This window comes from Cervus canadensis, chromosome 3 (assembly GCF_019320065.1).
Source record: "Cervus canadensis isolate Bull #8, Minnesota chromosome 3, ASM1932006v1, whole genome shotgun sequence".
Lineage (NCBI taxonomy): Eukaryota > Metazoa > Chordata > Mammalia > Artiodactyla > Cervidae > Cervus > Cervus canadensis.
Genome location: NC_057388.1, coordinates 67947505 through 67964945, shown reverse-complemented (window position 1 = coordinate 67964945; position 17441 = coordinate 67947505). Strand labels below are relative to the sequence as shown.

At 36.2% G+C, this 17441-nt stretch overlaps 1 protein-coding gene across 3 annotated transcripts in view; it reads left to right on the top strand.

Annotated features, from left to right (window-relative positions):
- Nucleotides 1–16807, top strand: part of STK31 (serine/threonine kinase 31) — a 66356-nt gene extending 49549 nt beyond the window's left edge. For all 3 annotated transcript variants that reach the window (XM_043463381.1, XM_043463382.1, XM_043463383.1), the window contains exons 23-24: nucleotides 12515–12583; nucleotides 16419–16807. In XM_043463381.1, the coding sequence (XP_043319316.1) occupies nucleotides 12515–12583; nucleotides 16419–16649 (300 nt within the window). In that variant the 3' untranslated portion in view covers nucleotides 16650–16807. The remainder of the gene's footprint in view (nucleotides 1–12514; nucleotides 12584–16418) is intronic.
- The last annotated feature ends 634 nt before the right edge of the window (nucleotides 16808–17441 follow it).

Sequence of the window (17441 nt, the reverse complement as noted above, 5' to 3'; positions counted from 1 at the left end):
CTATTATTAAAAGGGTGTTTATACCTACCCAGGTAGTAACCAGTGGGAATCCCATGCCCCAGTTAATCCTAGGTGAGTTTTAGCCTTATGTTGTCACATGTATTTACAGTTGTCTGGTTTCGCAGAACCATGGTGGCCGTAGAAATGGTTACTGTACTGGCGTGAGTTTGTCATTGCTTCAGTAACCTCTTTATTCTGTACATCATGAGGATGAAAGTAAATGTCTCAATGTTCTTATGTTCCTGAGAGTTATCATAAAACATCACTTAAGTATGGTGATGGCACTCTTTATTCCATCAGCTTCCCTTCTTCATTAGCTGGTAGTAAAGAGCTTTATGAATATGACACTATTGTTGTGCTGAATTCCTGCTCTTCTGTAATGTTGACTGAGATCTTTTAAAAATTTTATTTTTAAACTATCTTGTAGTACAGTTGATTGGATTTTGGTGTTCAGTCCTGTGAATTTTAACATACTGTAGATTAGTATACTCATCACTACAATTAGGATACACAACAGTTCCATAACTTAGGGGAAAAAAAAGAAATCTTACGTGCTGTCCCTGTTCTCTCCCCCTAACCCTTAACCCTTGGCAACTGCTGATCTTTTCTCTGTCACTACAGTTTTGTCTTGTTAAGAAGGTCATATAAATGTTACCTTACAGTATGTAACCTTTTGAGACTAGCTGCTTCACTCAGCATAATGACTTTGAGATTCGTTCAAGCCTTGCAGTATATTGAGAGTTGACTCCATGTTTGTGGCTGAGTCTACTCTTGTTATGTGACTGTACCAGCTTTGTTTATCTGTTCACCTGTTGCAGGACATTTGGGTTGTTTCCAGCTTGGGGGTATTCCAAATAAAACTTTGATGAACATTTAGGTATAGGTGTTTGTGTGATCCTGTTTTTATGTCTCTAGAATAAATTCTCAAGAGGGAGACTGTTGGGTAGATTGTAACTGTATGTATAACTTTGTAAGGTGCTGCCAGACTTTTTCAGAATGGATACACCATTTTGCATTATCAGAACCAGCGCTGTCTGAGAGTTTCAGATGCTCTGCATCATTGTTAACGTTTTAATGTTTTAGCAATTCAGGTATCTTTGCCTTTTCATACACAGTTTAGAAACAGCTTGTCTATACATGCAGAAAACCTCTGTGACTTTGCTTGGAACTGCATTAAATCTGTAGATCAATTTAGGGAGAATTAACATTTTGAATAATTGACATCTTTATTAAGTCCTTTAATTCTCAAATCCATTTATTTAGGCCTTTTTAAATTTATTCTATCAGCATTTTGTTATTTTTGAACTTAGAGATCCTATATATGTGTTAGATTTTATACTTCAGTATTTAATTTTTTGGAGCTGTTGTGATACCGTAAAAAACTAAAAAACTGTTTTTCAGTTGTTCCAGTTCTTTTTAAAAAAAACTATTTTATTGATAGGAAAGTTAGTTACTACCAAAGTTTACAGATACTTTGATCTTCCTCCTCAATGAACTAGGTAAATTGTAATAGAAACCACAGTGTAAAATATATAAAAGGGCAAAAGTGTCAGGACTCAAGGGCTGTGCTTCAAAGTTAAGCTGGAATCATTAGCAAAGGATCTCATTTCCAGAGTCATGAATAGATTACTGTTACATTATGACTTTTAAAAGTTTTGGAATTAGCAAAAGTAAAAGTTAACAGCTTATTTAATATTAAAACACTGGAATACTGACTAAATATTTTGGGATGTATCATAAAAGATATTTTGCTTTAGGATCATTTTTGTTGTGAGACCCATATTAAATGACAGAAACATTCTGAAAACTGCCTTTAACTACAGAAAATTTTAGTGTTTGAATCCAGCAGTAAGTCGTCTTTCAACTGGTACATTCTTAAAGTTGCTTGTATTAAGGTTCTTTTGTATATTTCCAGGTTATAATGAAATTCTTAACGGCATTTCTAGAAAAATTAGAGCAGTTCTTATGTGATACTGAAAAAAAAAAAAATTGTGGGTGCTACTGCAAGGAAGCAGAATAATTTTAAAATGAAGAGTGAATGGTTTTTTCTTTTATTCAAGTATCGCTTTTTCAATTTGGCCTTCTTTAAAATGCAACTCTTTTCCCCTTGCTTTAGTTTTCTCTTAACATACTATTTATGTCTTTGTCTTTTTATCATCTGCTTCTATCCATAGAATGTAATCTCCTTTTAGGCAGCTCGTCTGTCTTGTTTGCTGCTGTGTCCTGTGCCTAGAAGTGTTCTGGGGTAGTGCTCTCACTGGAATAGTAACTGAACAAAAGCATGCCTTTGTGGGTAGCAAATTGGATATTTAAATTTTAGACATAATTATGTGCTAAAGTATTAGTTTTTTCTTTTTTTTTTTTAATAAAATATTTCTTGTTTCCTGAGTGAAACAAGATCGGTAGATGAACTCTCCACCATGGCCACTTGCACCTTTCTTTGCAAACTTATTTGAAGATTCTCTTTTTTATTCCAACTCCAAAGATACTCCTAGAAGATGTTAGTGGCCACGTTGATTACCCATTGAACAACTTTGTTGTTGTTCAGTCTCTCAGTCATGTCTGATTCTTTGCGACCCCACGGACTGCAGCTCGCCAGGCTTCCCTATCATTTTTTGGACCTTCTTAACAATTTGAGACCCATGCCTTCATGAAATTTCAGTTACTTTCCAAAACCAGGATTTTGTGATTTCCCATAATTTTTCTTTTACAAAAGTAGTAGAATCCAATCCAGTACATTTTTATCTCGACAAGACTTTCTATCTTCTCATTTTACTATAACTACTCTTACATCTACTGTGTGTTTGTTAACTATCTTCCCTTTCTGCCAAATCAATCAGCAACTTCCTAGCTTCTCTTCCTTTATTCTTCATCTTTGGACTTTATCATAGAACGTCTAGACTACCCTGTAGTCCCTTTAACTCCTATTCTTCTGCTTAGCCTCTTTACACAATCTTCATTTTTAGATGTTTTGTAATCTGTTTTATATGCTTTTAGAAAAATCCTTTCCCTTTAAGGTTTTATTTATTGAGAATAACTTTATAAAAGATACATGTATTTGATTTTTCTTCAAAGTATGACCAAACATTATATTTATTCATTTAAGGACAATATTGGGCTTCCCTTGTGGCTCAACTGGTGAAATAATCCACCTGCAATACGGGAGACCTGGGTTCGATCCCTGAGTTGGGAAGATCCCCTGGAGAAGGGAAAGGCTACCCACTTCAGTATTCTGGCCTGGATAGTCCATGGGATGGCAAAGAGTTAGACACGACTGAACAACTTTCAGTAACTAAGGCCATTATTATGTCTATTTATAACATGGTGATAACATCCTCCCTTGTTGGGAGCACACAGTGCATATCTGGAACTAAAGTACTTATTAAGTACTTTTTGAACTTTATCTCATTGCTTTCTCCTAAACAGTTGTGTGAAGGGAGCACATCATTATCCCAAGTGTAGACATTAGGCATGTGAGAGTCAGAGAAGGATACCACTTCTTAAGTAATGCCCTATTGCAGAATTTCTATGTCTTGAGGCTCCGTGCAAGACCACCTGCTGCATTCACATCACATATACAGCCTTGGAGGTACAGCCTTCACTGAAGCCGATTGATGAACAATTGCAGAAGGGGCTCAGGCTTCAGAGATAAGCCACTAAGTGCCATTGCACTGACTACTATGAAGACCCTTACATTTTACAGTGCCCTATTAAGACATCTCCAACCTTGAGTTCTTTGATGACACGTCCTCCTTCTAGAAAGTCTTGGATAGATGTGAGTAACACGTTTAGAGTTCAGGTATACCTTTGACACATTATGCTTCATTTTGATGTTTAATCCCCAAATTAGAGACAAGGGAAAAGTAATATTCCATGTCTTGTTTTTCCTTTTAGACCCAGATAATGTGATCAATGATGAGTGCCTCTCAAAAAATACTCCAATTAAGAGAAATCTCAGAGAAGGAAAATGGATGGCAGCCCCCTAAAATCTGGAAGTGATTCTAACATCATAATAAAGTAGACTGAGTGGAATAGATCTCATTATTATGGAGTTGGGTGTAGGAGAATTAAGGGTTCCTAGCTGATGGAACTACTAACATGTCTAATGCCCTCTGTGCAGGAATTTCATATGTTCCTGAACTTGCTCTGAGATCCAACCAAGAATCTCAGACTTATCATTGATTTCTTATTGGATTCAAATGCAGAGAACTTGGAGTTCATTTCTCAAAGTGTGACATGAAGGATCATTTATAACGTCTACCCATGTTTTTACTTTTTTCTTTGTTCTTTCTTGTTCCTGATGCTCCAGTGTTTCTTCTTTTATCATTTCCTTTCTATTTTAAGAAAAGGTAAATCTTCTGATGAAAGTCTTTAGTTTTCCTTCATCTGAGAGCATCTTAACTGCACCTTCATTTCTGAAGAATATTTTTTGCTGGTACAGAATTCCGAGTTTATAGTTCTTTTCTTTCATTGCTTAAAAAATGCTGTTCAGCTTTCTTTGGACCTTCTTAGTTTCTCGTGAAAAATCCACTGTTATTTGAATCATTCCTCTGTAGGTAATTTTTCTCTGCATCTGGTTTTAAGACTTTTCTCTGTCAGTATTTTTCTGAAGTTTGATTATGATGTGTCTTAGCATGGATTTCTTTGGGTTTAACTTTGTTTGGGGTTTGTTCAGCTTCACTTTGTTTATCAGCAAATATGTGAAATTTGGTTCAGCTACTACTCCTATAGTTTGTTAGTCCTATACTCTTTTTTTTTTTTTTTCTGAGATTGATGATACACATTTTCAATCTTTTGTTATTGTCCCACAGGTCATGAGTCTATGTTCATTTTCTTTCTCTTGTTCAAATTGGTATTTTGTGTATTTCTGTCTTCAATTTCATCGGTGCTTTCCATTGTCATATTTATTCTGCTATTGAGCCAGTCCAGTGAGTTTTTTCTTTCTGTTGTTCTGTTGTTCTTTTTCAGTTCTAAAATTTCTATTTGATTTTCTCTATAGCTTCTGTCTTCTTTGCTGAGGCTTTCTTTTTTTTTGTTTCTTTCATGCAGGTTTCTAATTGGTCTCTAAGCATTGTTATGATGGTTACTTTAAAATCTTTGTCAGATAATCCCTATATCTGTGTCATCTTGATGTCTGTTGATTATCTTTTTCTCATTTAAGATTTTGTTGGTTTTTAGTTTGACATGTGATTTTTAACTGTAGCCTGAACATTTCTGGTATTATGTTCTGAGACTGTGCATCCTATTTAATCTTTTTTTTTTTTTGCAGACAGTTACCCTGTTTAGGTGTAGTGTACAGTTTCAGATGAGATGAGATATGCAGCTCCCTTCTGAGCTCAGCTGACAACACCTCAGCAAAAGTGAAATGCTGATTTGCACTGCTTTGCCTCTTCTTGCTCCTGGTGGATAGGAGAGGAAATCATCTCTCTATTGACTCCTGTTGATACTGAGGAGAGGGGGAGCAAAGTGTTAAACTGTTACTGCCTTGTTGCTGCCTTGTGAGGATATAAGTATCATTTCCACTGGCGTGTTCCTGCTGACCCTTGGGGAACAGAGAGGGAAAATAGAGCACTGGCTAATAGTGCCTACACTACTTTTCCTGCTTTGTTGCTGCTGAGGGTAGAGTGGAAGATAGCTCTCTGCTGGGTCCCATTGGCAGTACCAGTTTGGGTACATTGCAGCTAGTGCTATCATATACAACTTTGTTCTGCCTCTTCGTTGATGGTTAGGGTGGAAGTCCAACTCCCCACTCAGCCTTGCTGACACAGTTTTTCTCTTGGTATTTGGCTGGAATAGAGGCTGTTACTATATTCTTTGCAGCCCAAGATGGAGAAGCTCTATAAAGTCAGCAAAAACAAGACCGGGAGCAGACTGTGAAACAGATCATGAACTCCTTATTGCCAAATTCAGACTTAAATTGAAGAAAGTAGGGAAAACCACTAGACCTTTCAGGTATGACCTAAATCACATCCCTTATGATTATACAGTGGAAGTGAGAAATAGATTTAAGGGACTAGATCTGATACACAAAGTGCCTCATGAACTATGGACGGAGGTTCGTGACATTGTACAGGAGACAGGGATCAAGACCATCCCCAAGAAAAAGAAATGCAAAAAAAGCAAAATGGCTGTCTGAGAAGGCCTTACAAATAGCTGTGAAAAGAAGAGAAGTGAATAGCAAAGGAAAGATATACCCATTTGAATGCAGAGTTCCAAAGAAGAGCAAGGAGAGCTAAAAAAGCCTTCCTCAGCGATCAGTGCAAAGAAATAGAGGAAAACAATAGAATGGGGAAGACTAGAGATCTCTTCAAGAAAATTAGATATACTAAGGGAACATTTCATGCAAAGATGGGCTCAATAAAGGACAGAAATGGTATGGACCTAACAGAAACAGAAGGATTTAAGAGGTGGCAAGAATACACAGAAGAACTATACAAAAAAAATCTTCATGACCCAGATAATCACGATGGTGTAATCACTCACCTAGAGCCAGACATCCTTGAATGTGAAGTCAAGTGGGCCTTAGGGAGCATCACTATGAACAAAGCTAGTGGAGGTGATGGAATTCCAGTTGAGCTGTTTCAAATCCTAAAAGCTGATGCTGTGAAAGTGCTGCATTCAATGTGTCAGCAAATTTGGAAAACTCAGCAGTGGCCACAGGACTGGAAAAGGTCAGTTTTCAGTCCAGTCCCAAAAAAAGGCAATGCCAAAGAATGCTCAAACTACCACACAATTGCACTCATGTCACACACTACCAAAGTACTGCTCAAAATTCTCCAAGCCAGGCTTCAGCAATACATGAACCGTGAACTTCCAGATGTTCAAGCTGGTTTTAGAAAAGGCAGAGGAACCAGAGATCAAATTGCCAACATCCGCTGGATCATCAACAAAGCAAGAGAGTTCCAGAAAAATGTCTATTTCTGCTTTATTGACTACACCAAAGCCTTTGACTGTGTGGATCACAATAAACTGTGGAAAATTCTGAAAGAGATGGGAATACCAGACCACCTGACCTGCCTCTTGAGAAACTACATGCAGGTCAGGAAGCAACAGTTAGAACTGGACATGGAACAACAGACTGGTTCCAGATAGGAAAAGGAATACGTCAAGGCTGTGTATTGTCACCCTGTTTATTTAACTTATGCACAGTACATCATGAGAAACGCTGGGCTGGAAGAATCACAAGCTGGAATCAAGATTGCTGGGAGAAATATCAATAACCTCAGATATGCAGATGATACCACTCTTATGGCAGAAAGCAAAGAAGCACTAAAGAGTCTCTTGGTGAACGTGAAAGAGGAGAGTGAAGAGGTTGGCTTAAAGCTCAACATTCAGAAAACTAAGATCATGGCATCCGGTCCCATCACTTCATGGCAAACAGATGGGGAAACAGTGGCTGACTTTATTTTCTTGGGCTCCAAAATCACTGCAGATGGTGATTACAGCCATGAAATTAAAAAACACTTACTCCTTGGAAGGAAAGTTATGACCAACCTAGACAGCATATTACTTTGTCAACAAAGGTCTGTCTAGTCAAAGGCTGTGGTTCTTCCAGTAGTCATGTATGGATGTGAGAGTTGGACTATAAAGAAAGCTGAGCACTGAGGAACTGATGCTTTTGAACTGTGATGTTGGAGAAAACTCTTGAGAGTCCCTGAACAACTGCAAGGAGATCCAACCAGTCCATCCTAAAGGAAATCAGTCCTGGGTGTTCATTGGGAGGACTGATGTTGAGGCTGAAACTCCAATACTTTGGCCACCTGATGTGAAGAACTGACTCATTTGAAAAGACTGATGCCGGGAAAGATTGAGGGCAGGAGGAGAAGAGGACGACAGAGGGATGAGATGGTTGGATGGCATCACCGACTCAATGGACATGAGTTTGGGTAAACTCTGAGAGTTGGTGATAGAGAGGCTTGGCGTGCTGCGGTTCATGGGGTCTCAAAGAGTCAGACACGACTGATCAACTGAACTAAAAACATTTTCTGTTCTATAAGACCCTATTCCCAGTCCTTTGACTAGGTATAGTAGGCTTTTCTTGGGATTTTTTTGGTCTGTGGCTCCTGCCATTTCTGGGTTGCAGACTTCTCTAGCATCCAATATGAGATATAGGAGAGTCAAAAATAAAACCCGGGGAATTCACTGTTGTGTCATTTTTTAAGTCCCAAGTTTCCTCGTCACTTCACCTTCTTCTTTCCATTTTACCTTCTCACTTCCACTTTTCCGAGTCGTCTTAGGTTTGTTGATTGTGTTTTATTCAGATTTAAGAGCGGATACTAGTGTGGAATGGGAACCCTTGAATACCCTGGGAAGTGAATGCTTTTGCAGAATGACACCCCATCAGTCTCAGTTCTGTTAGGTCCTCAGCTTTCTTTTAGTCCTTTCACCTGCCCACAGCCAGTTCATTCTCATATTTCTCTCAGTGATTATACTTAAACATTTTAGTGCTATCCTCAGGCCCCTGCCTAAATTTCATCCCCATTCATTTAAGTAGACCTGACTTTAAAAAAAAAAAAAAAAAACCTGAGATCACGGTAATGTGCTTTCCGTCGAATTTCAGTGCTTCTGTCTACAAACTGGTTGTCTCTTTACCCAGTTTTCTGTCTTCTACTCCTGTCTCAGAGAATTAAAGTACTCCTTCTTCATTGCAAGCCTTCTGTATGTGCCCGCAACCCATTCTCTATCCTGTTCTCGTACCTCACTTTTACCATTCTCCTGCCTTCACTGTATCTTTAGTCTATTTCTCTCATTTTTCACCTTTCCTTCAGCCTCAAATTATGGGTAAGTCTGATCTATCTAAAAAATATCTCCAGTAATTATTTTCTATGACACATCACCTACTAAATTCTTTTTTTGCCTTATATTTGGGCATTTCTTTTAATCCTCTTCAGTACTGCTTATCTATTAAATATTAGCATTTCTAAGGATTTAGCTCACAGCCTGCTGAAGTTTTCACTTACAGACCTCCCTTGGTGGTGTTTTTTATTTTCATAACTCTTGTGTCACCTGTTTGTTGTCATTCTCACATTTACGAGAGTAAATTTTGAATGATTTGCATTGGTATACAGCAGAAACCAACACAGAATTGTAAAACAGTGTTCCTCCGATTAAAAATATATCAACTAATTTTTAAAACAGTAATCTAGTCTTTTTGCCAGAGTTTCAGCATTGTATATATATATGCCTACCTTTTGGCTAACTTTACCTTCATTTACAAAATACCTTGTCTTGTTCCAGAAAGGCTATAAGGCAGTTCATGGGGGTATTGAAAGCAGAACAGGACAGTATATATTGAGAAGAAAGAAAAGCAGGATGCGGACATAAATTCACACCACAAAAACCTATTTAAAGCTGATAATATACAGTGTATATGTTGCCATTCCTTTCTTCTGTGCTCATAGTAGACACTGCAACATGATGATAATCATGTTCACTGATCTCTTATATGACCTCAAACAGCATCCATTAAGAAGTAGCACTGACTGATCAGAGTTGGTATTTAAAAACAAGCCTGTTTCCCATCCCTGAGTCACTAGGATAGCTCTTATCTTTCTTCCAACCATTGTGAGAAACCTAATCTGTTATACAAATCATTATCCCTCAGGTAAAAGCAAGTCAGTCAGTTAGGACAAGCACAGTTATTGCCCTAACTGTTGTTGTGGAAAGTTTTACATATTTAAAGCAAAGGAAGAAATAAGGAAACCCCCTGTCTTCAGCCAGATTCAACTATTGTCAACATTTAATTATAGTTCTTGATAATAAGACCAGGGACCCTCATAGAGACAGTAAATACATTGCTAACTATATGTTCTAAGTTACCTGAAATTTAAAAAAACAAAAGTAGATAACACTTATGGAGTGTGTGGCATGCATCAGTTATTTTTAAAGTATTTAACCACTTTAATTCTTACAATAGCCTTATAAGTGAGGAACCTGAGGCAAAGAAGAATGAGATGATTTGTCCCAAATCCCCATGGTTGGTAATGAGTGGTTTTGTGTTATTTGGGTAAATACTCGGAAGTAGAATAGCTGGGTCATGTAAAAGTTCTTTTCCTAACTGAGGATTCTCTGTACTGTTCTGCACAGCAGCTGCGCTAATTTACAGTCTCATCAATAGTGTACAAAGGTTCCAAGGTTCCTTTTTTCCCACATCCTCTCCAACGCTTGTTCTTTCTTGTCTTTTTGATAATAGCTTTTCTCACAGTTGTGTGTCTTTCCATATTCTGCTGGTATGAATGTTTTAACAGTTTGACCAAAGTGCTGAAGCCTTCTATTTCCGTTCCTTTACCCTCCCCACTTTTAAATATCATTGTGTTGCACATCAGAATAGTGTTATAACTTCTGTTTCAGTCATCATGTATGATTTAGGAAACTCATGATAGGAAGGAAAGTCTTAGGTATTTATTCATGGGTCTGTTCTTTACATTGTCATTTCCTCTTTTCTAATGCTTCAATACTCCTTTTTTAGAAAAATTATTTCCTTTCTGTTTGAAGTATTTCCTTTAGCCATTCTTTAAGTCTTGTTTGTCTCATGACAAATTTCTTTAGTTTTCCGTCATCTGAAAACTTCTTGATTTCACCTTCTTTCCTGAGTTTCACTGAATGTAGAATTTGTGGTGGAAAATTCTTTCTTTTTATCGGTTGAAAATGTGCCACTTATTGTTTCCATGGTTTTTCATGAGAAATTCTCTTATTCAAATTTCTATTACCGTGTAGGTAATGTTTCTTATGCTTATTTTCACTTAAGATTTTTTCTTTGCTTTCAGTTTTCATAAATGTTAATTAATTTTTGTTAATTTCATTAATTTACTTTCAGTTTTTAGAAATATAGTTAGTTTTGAGTTTACCCTATTTGAGTCATCTTGTTTTTAAAACTGGGTATTTTATATTAAAGAGAATTACTAATTGTGATACTGTGATTGTGTCAAAATAAGACTTTATCTCCTTTTAGTGAAAGAAGGTTATAAGACACCTTGTCACTACCTTGTCACCTTATTAGTCCAGTTCTGGGACTTTTCATCAGTTTACCTTCCTCTTTTGACCTGTGGAGCTCTCCTTTGATTATATTTTATGTTATTTCCAACCTTTATAGTTGTACGTAGTGGTAAAGAACAGGAAGAGATTTGAAGTGGCCTTGCTCATTTTTTAATTGTATGGAATTTATTTGGATCTGAGTTTAAATAAATGATATAAAAGTAAAGTATGAGATGATTAAAAATTTTAAAACTTGATATTTTATGTTAATTTTTAATGTGGTATTGTGATTCTGTCAAAATAAGACTTTATCTTTTAGAAATATCTCTTCATGGCAAATGGGTAGAGAAGAGTGGAAACACTGACAGATTTTATTTTCTTGGGTGCCAAAATCACTGTGGATGGTGACTGTAGCCACGAAATTAAAAGATGCTTGTTCCTTGGAAGAAAAGCTATGAAAAATATAGACAGAAAGTAAAAAAGCAAAGACATCACTTTGCCAATAAGGGACTGTATAATCAAAGCTATGGTTTTTCCAGTAGTCGTGTATGGATGTGAGAGTTTGACCATAAAGTAGGCTGAGCACCACAGAATTGATGCTTTCGAATTGTGGTGCTGGAGAAGATTCTAGAGAATCCCTTGGACTGAAAGGAAATCAAATCAGTCAATCCTAAAGGAAATCAACCCTTAATATAATTGGAAGAATTGATGCTGAAGCTCCAATACTTTGGCCATCTGATACAACGAGTTGATTCATTGGAAATGACCCTGGTGTTGCAAAAGACTGAGGACAGGAGGAGAAGCAGGCAACAGAGGATGAGATGATTGGATAGCATCACTGAATCAATGGACAGGAGTTTGAACAAACTCTGGGAGATAGTGGAGGACAGGGAAACCTGGTGTGCTACAATTTCTGGGTTCGCAAAGAGTCAGGCACAACTTAGCAACAGAACAACAAGTGTGATTTTGTGATTATGTCAAAGTAAGACTTGATCTTTTAGAAGTATATACTAAAATATTTATAGATAAAATTATGAGATGTGTAGAATTTGCCTCAAAAATAATATGCATGGATTTATACATAGGGCAAGAGTGGTCATTGGTTGACGGTTGTCAGGGCTGGGTGATGGATACATGGGATTTAGAGTGTCTTTGTACATGTAAGAAATTCTTCATATTTAATAATTCATAAAATTTTAACAAGAATTTCTTAGGTATAGGAAACTTGCATGATAAATTTTCTTTGTGTTTAACATATGAGTATTGGTGAAACCAGCACCTTATAAGCCACTACATTTTAATGTATTTGCTTGTAAAATGAAGTATTAAGTGTGCTTAGAGTGTGTGCATTGATATGTTAGGAACCCCAGGGACTGTTTGGTAGTTGTTATTATGAAAGTTTTTTTGTCTTGCAAGAACTAATATGCTTTCTTTGAGTTCTTCTCTTCTCTCTAGAACCTGAACAGTTTCAGAGTTGCCTTTGCTGTAGGATTGGTATTTTAGTATGTTGGGAATTTATTCGTTCTCATTTCTTTAACAGCTTTCTGTTCAGAATCAGGAACTTGAAACTAATGAGGATGGAATCCCAAAGATGGATCAGTTTCATTTGGTATGTGACCTTTTTATTGTTTACTTGTTGGAAACCTGTGATATAGGTGTGAGCAGTAATATCAACTTATTTAACTGAAGAAGTCCTCTTTTTTGTAAGAATACAAATAACATTCCCAGTAAAGAAGTATTGAAAAAATTTAAGTGCCCTACTTATACCATTGCCAGAAAATTATTGCTAGAGATTACTACTGGAATTTGTCAAACGAATTATATATATAATCTTTGTAATAATTACGGAAAAGCAGTAGTTTCTATATCTTCAAAGATAATATTTTATTAAAATTAGTGTTTTACTACTTTTTACAAGTACCTAGCTGTATCTTTTCTGTGTCATACATCTGTGTTATTCATATTCCTTTGAGATATACATATGTATACAACCAACATATTTTGAGTGTCTATTCTATATCAGGAATTGAACTGGGGTCTGCTTTTTAGGATTGAAACATTGAAGAAATTAATGAGTTAGAAATATGAACAAGTAAACAACCAATATCTGTATATATAGAATATTACGAAAATAGTTTGGAGGAAGCTAATATTTAATTTGTCAGGAAAAGATGCAAGAAGCTATTCATAAATGCCACCACATAGTTATTTGAAGTGAATCTTCAAGGTTGCATTAGGATTTTATGAGAGAATGAGGTTCTAGGCATTTCAGGTAAAGACAGTATCTGAACTGAGACATGAAAATATTAAAGTCTTTTGTAATGGAATCATCCCAAGTGTGACTAGATGTTAAGGGGTTAAATATGGCAATAAACAAGTCTATAAAAGTATAATGATCTTCCCCCGGTGGTTCAGTGGTTACAAATCCTCCTACTATTGCAGGGGACATGGGTTTGCTCCCTGATCTGGGAAGATTTCACATATTGCACGGCAGCTAAGGCTGTGGGCTGCAATTGCTGAAGCCCATGTGCCCTAGAGCCCTTGTTCTGCAACAAGAGAAGCCACCACAATGAGAAGCCCACACATGACAACTAGAAAACAGCCCCCTCTTAGCACAAATAGAGAAAGGTCTCATGCAGCAATGAAGATCCAGTGCAGCCGAAAAAAAAATAACATTTTTTAAAAAAGTATAATGATTAGGCTATGAAAGTTCTCTCTTTTTTTTTTTTTGTAATTCTTTTTTTCTTTTTTCTTTTCCATTTATTTTTATTAGTTGGAGGCTAATTACTTTACAATATTGTAGTGGTTTTTGTCATACATTGACATGAATCAGCCATGAAAAGTTCTCTTGCCACTTTTTTTTTTAAAGAAATTATTTATTTTATGTTTTACAACTACTTTTATGGCTTTAAGAGCAATTTTAAGATTTATAGCAAAAGTGAATAGAAGGTAGAGATTTCCCATATATCTCCTTCTCTGTCATACACAGTTTATCCATTATCAGTATTGCCTACCAGAGTTATTTGTTGCAGTTGATACCTCCATTGACACATCGTTGTTGCCTAAAGTCCATCATTTACATTAGGGCTTACTCTTAGTGTGGTACATTCTTAAAGTTTGAATACATGTGTAATACCATATATCTACCATTAATATACAGGGTATTTTCACTGCCCTAAAAATCCTCTATACTCTACCTGTCTGTCTCTACTTTCTACAAACCCCTGAAGATTGATCTTTTTCTTGTCTCCATAGTTTTGACTTTTTCAGAATGTCATATAGTTGGAATCATACAGTATGTAGCCTCTTAAAATTGGCTTTTTTCCACATAATCATATGCACGTAATATTCCTTCATATCTTTTCATTGCTTGATAATTCATTTATCCTTAGCCTTTATCTATTATCTGTATGCACCACAGTCTGTTTATACATTCACCTACTGAAGGACAACTTGGTTGTTCCCAGGTTTTGACAGTTATGAATGAAACTGCAGTAAACGTGCACATGCAGGTTTTTGTGTGGACATAAGTTTTTATTTCCTTGGAGTGCAGTTGTTGAATTATGTGGTAATAGTATTTTTAAATAGTATATATTTTTTAATAATAGTTTTAAATAGTATAGTATAGAACTGTCTTCTGAGTTTTTTTTTTTTTTTGAGTTTTGGTTGCCATAAATGAGAGTTGCTCCACAACCTTACTGTTATTCAGTCAGTATTTTGGATTGTGGCCATTCTTACAGATGTATACCAGTATCTCATTGGGCTTCACGGGTGACTCAGTGGTAAAGGATTTGCCTCCCAATGCAGGAGACACGGGTTCTATCCCTGGGTTAGGAAGATCCCCTGGAGAAGGAAATGGGAACCCACTCCAGTCTCCTTACCTGGGAAATCCCATGACAGAGGAGTCTGGCAGGCAAGGAATCAGACACACCTTAGTGACTAAACAATAATAACAATGCATACTAAAGGTATTATTGAAAGGTTGTTGCTGAACCAGGAAAGAGGCTGGGATTCTTTTCTGGAGGAGAAGAATTCAATCCGGGGCTAGAGATGAGGCTTGATTGCTCAGAGCTTTTGTGTAATAAAGTTTTATTAAAGTATAAAAGATAGAGAAAGCTTCTGACATAGACATCAAAAGGGGGCAGAAAGAATGCCCCCTTGCTAATGTTAGCAAGGGAGTTACATACTTTTTAATTAGTTATTACAATAAATCAAGAGTGTCTGGAGGTTGTAAAGATCTTACTAGACCCACTCCCATAATTTACATTTTAAGATAACAGTATTAGCCAGAAGGTTTTCCAAAAGGAGAAACTGTCCTCAAGCAGGATACATTGTTGTTATATAATCCTTAGTACAGAGTTTAAACTGAAGTTGTTTGTTGTGTAATTGATAGTTACAGATACATCAGGCTTAAAGATTAAAAATGTTTTATGTGACTAAAACTAAGGAATGTAGAGGGAAAAAAAGTTTTGTCTTTTCCTTCTCCTTGAGAATTCCAGACCCCTATCTTTTCCTCAAGAATCCCAGACCCCTCTCTCCTTGGGGACCCCCAGACTTCTTATCAACCTGCCTATGAATTGACTCTCTCACTATCTTAAACATTTTAAATATGTTTAAAAACATACTCTGTAGAATGCAGTATGGGTGTTGACATTCATTCAGTCAGCAGATGTAAACGGAATACCTGCTGTATCACTGTGCTGATTGTTGGGGATGAAATGAGAAACTAAAATTTCTGGTCTTATACTCCTTAGAGTCTAATGAGGACACTAGTAGTAAATAGGTGATTTTTATTCCATGTGAAATGTGCTCTGATGAGAGTCATCCATAGGGAACAAAAAAGAAAAAACATACTTTGGGAGGTGGAATTAATGGAAGAGCAACATTATAGTGTTATTAACATGTGATAACACAAAATAACGTTCTTTGAAATCATGGTACATAATAAATTCTGACCTCCATAATGATCATGATAATGTTAGTGGTGGTGGACCTGTTTCAAGAGATCATTTCATAAGTGAAACCAAAAGCAGTTGACCAAGTAAAGGAGGCTACTGTTTCAGACAGAGGCACTTCAATGTAAAATTTTCAGTGTCAAATTCTGACTAGTCCCATAAAAAAATGGAAAATGGAAAGTAAAAAAACATTAGGATGTTTTTTGGGAATTTCACTTGTTTTTGATAAATATTTCAGTTGTGATTCTTTTCTTTTCACTTCTGCATACCCCCCTGTAATTTGATTCCATTGTTTTAATACTAGATTAATCCCTTTCCAATAAAAACTAGTTGATTTTGGTAAAAAGCTTTAAAAAAATGGGAAAAATTGATTTTAGCTCTGCATCATTAATTGAAATTATTTTTGAATTGGGTACTCCTTATTACAAGTTTGTCCTTTCTTTCATTTTGATTTTATTTTTGCTTTGTAACATCTCTCTTTTCTTGCAGGATGATAATGTCAGATCCCTCCTCTGTAGCTTGATCTGTTGTAGAAGTTCAATGACTGCTGAGCAAGTTTTCAATGCTGACTGTTTCTTGCTACCAAAGGGAAAATCAGTGCCAAACTCAGAGAAAGATACTGAATACATCCCCAAAAAAGAGGAAGAAGAATTAAAGGTGGAGAACTTGGATAAAGATAAGGAAAAGACAAGAAATGGTGAAGCCAGCTTTGTTTGCTAGATTAGTATTCTTTCCTTGTTGCAGATGTTCCTTTTAAAACCTTTGTTTAGTTTGGTTAAATAAAAAAAAAATCTGGAAGTGTTCTGGAGCTAGTTGGGTTGTATCTTTGGTACTCTAGTTGTAAAAAATAAAAGATGTTTGGCTATGCAAAAAAAAAATGTATACTTTGAAATTTCATTTAACTGGAGTTGTTAAGGAAGGATATTTTCTTTTTGAAATTGCATAATCAGACTATATTACTTGTAATAGAAAAGGTTATTAGATTGTTGGACAGATTCTATACAGAGTTTCAGTATGTAGGCCAGCTCATGATGAAGGGTGATACTTTTGTTTAACAGATGATACTTGGCATCTGCTTTATTCCCAGTTCTGGGAATATAAAGATAAATTAAACATGGTCCTTACACTTAAAAGCACATACATATGTTGAGAAAGTTGGAGATCTAAACAGATCTTCATAATACAATGTAGAATATCTAATGATAGCTCTGGACAGATTTTATGTGATTACACAGAAGGGATACTCATCCTGTGGAAGAGTGGTGTCATAGAAGCCTTTCTGGAGGAGGTACTACCTTAGTTAAATCATAAAGGATGAGTAGTAAAGGTGAAGGAGGATCAAGAGTACCTTAGCAGAGAAAGCATGATGAGAGCACTGAGGGGAGAAGCAGTACGTTGTGTTTAATAGAGAATAGTCATATAGGGGGATATAACATGAAATACTAAAATGCCACATACCTTATAATTTTGTAGGAAATGTGGAGCTATTGAAGAATTTTAGACCACTTTGGC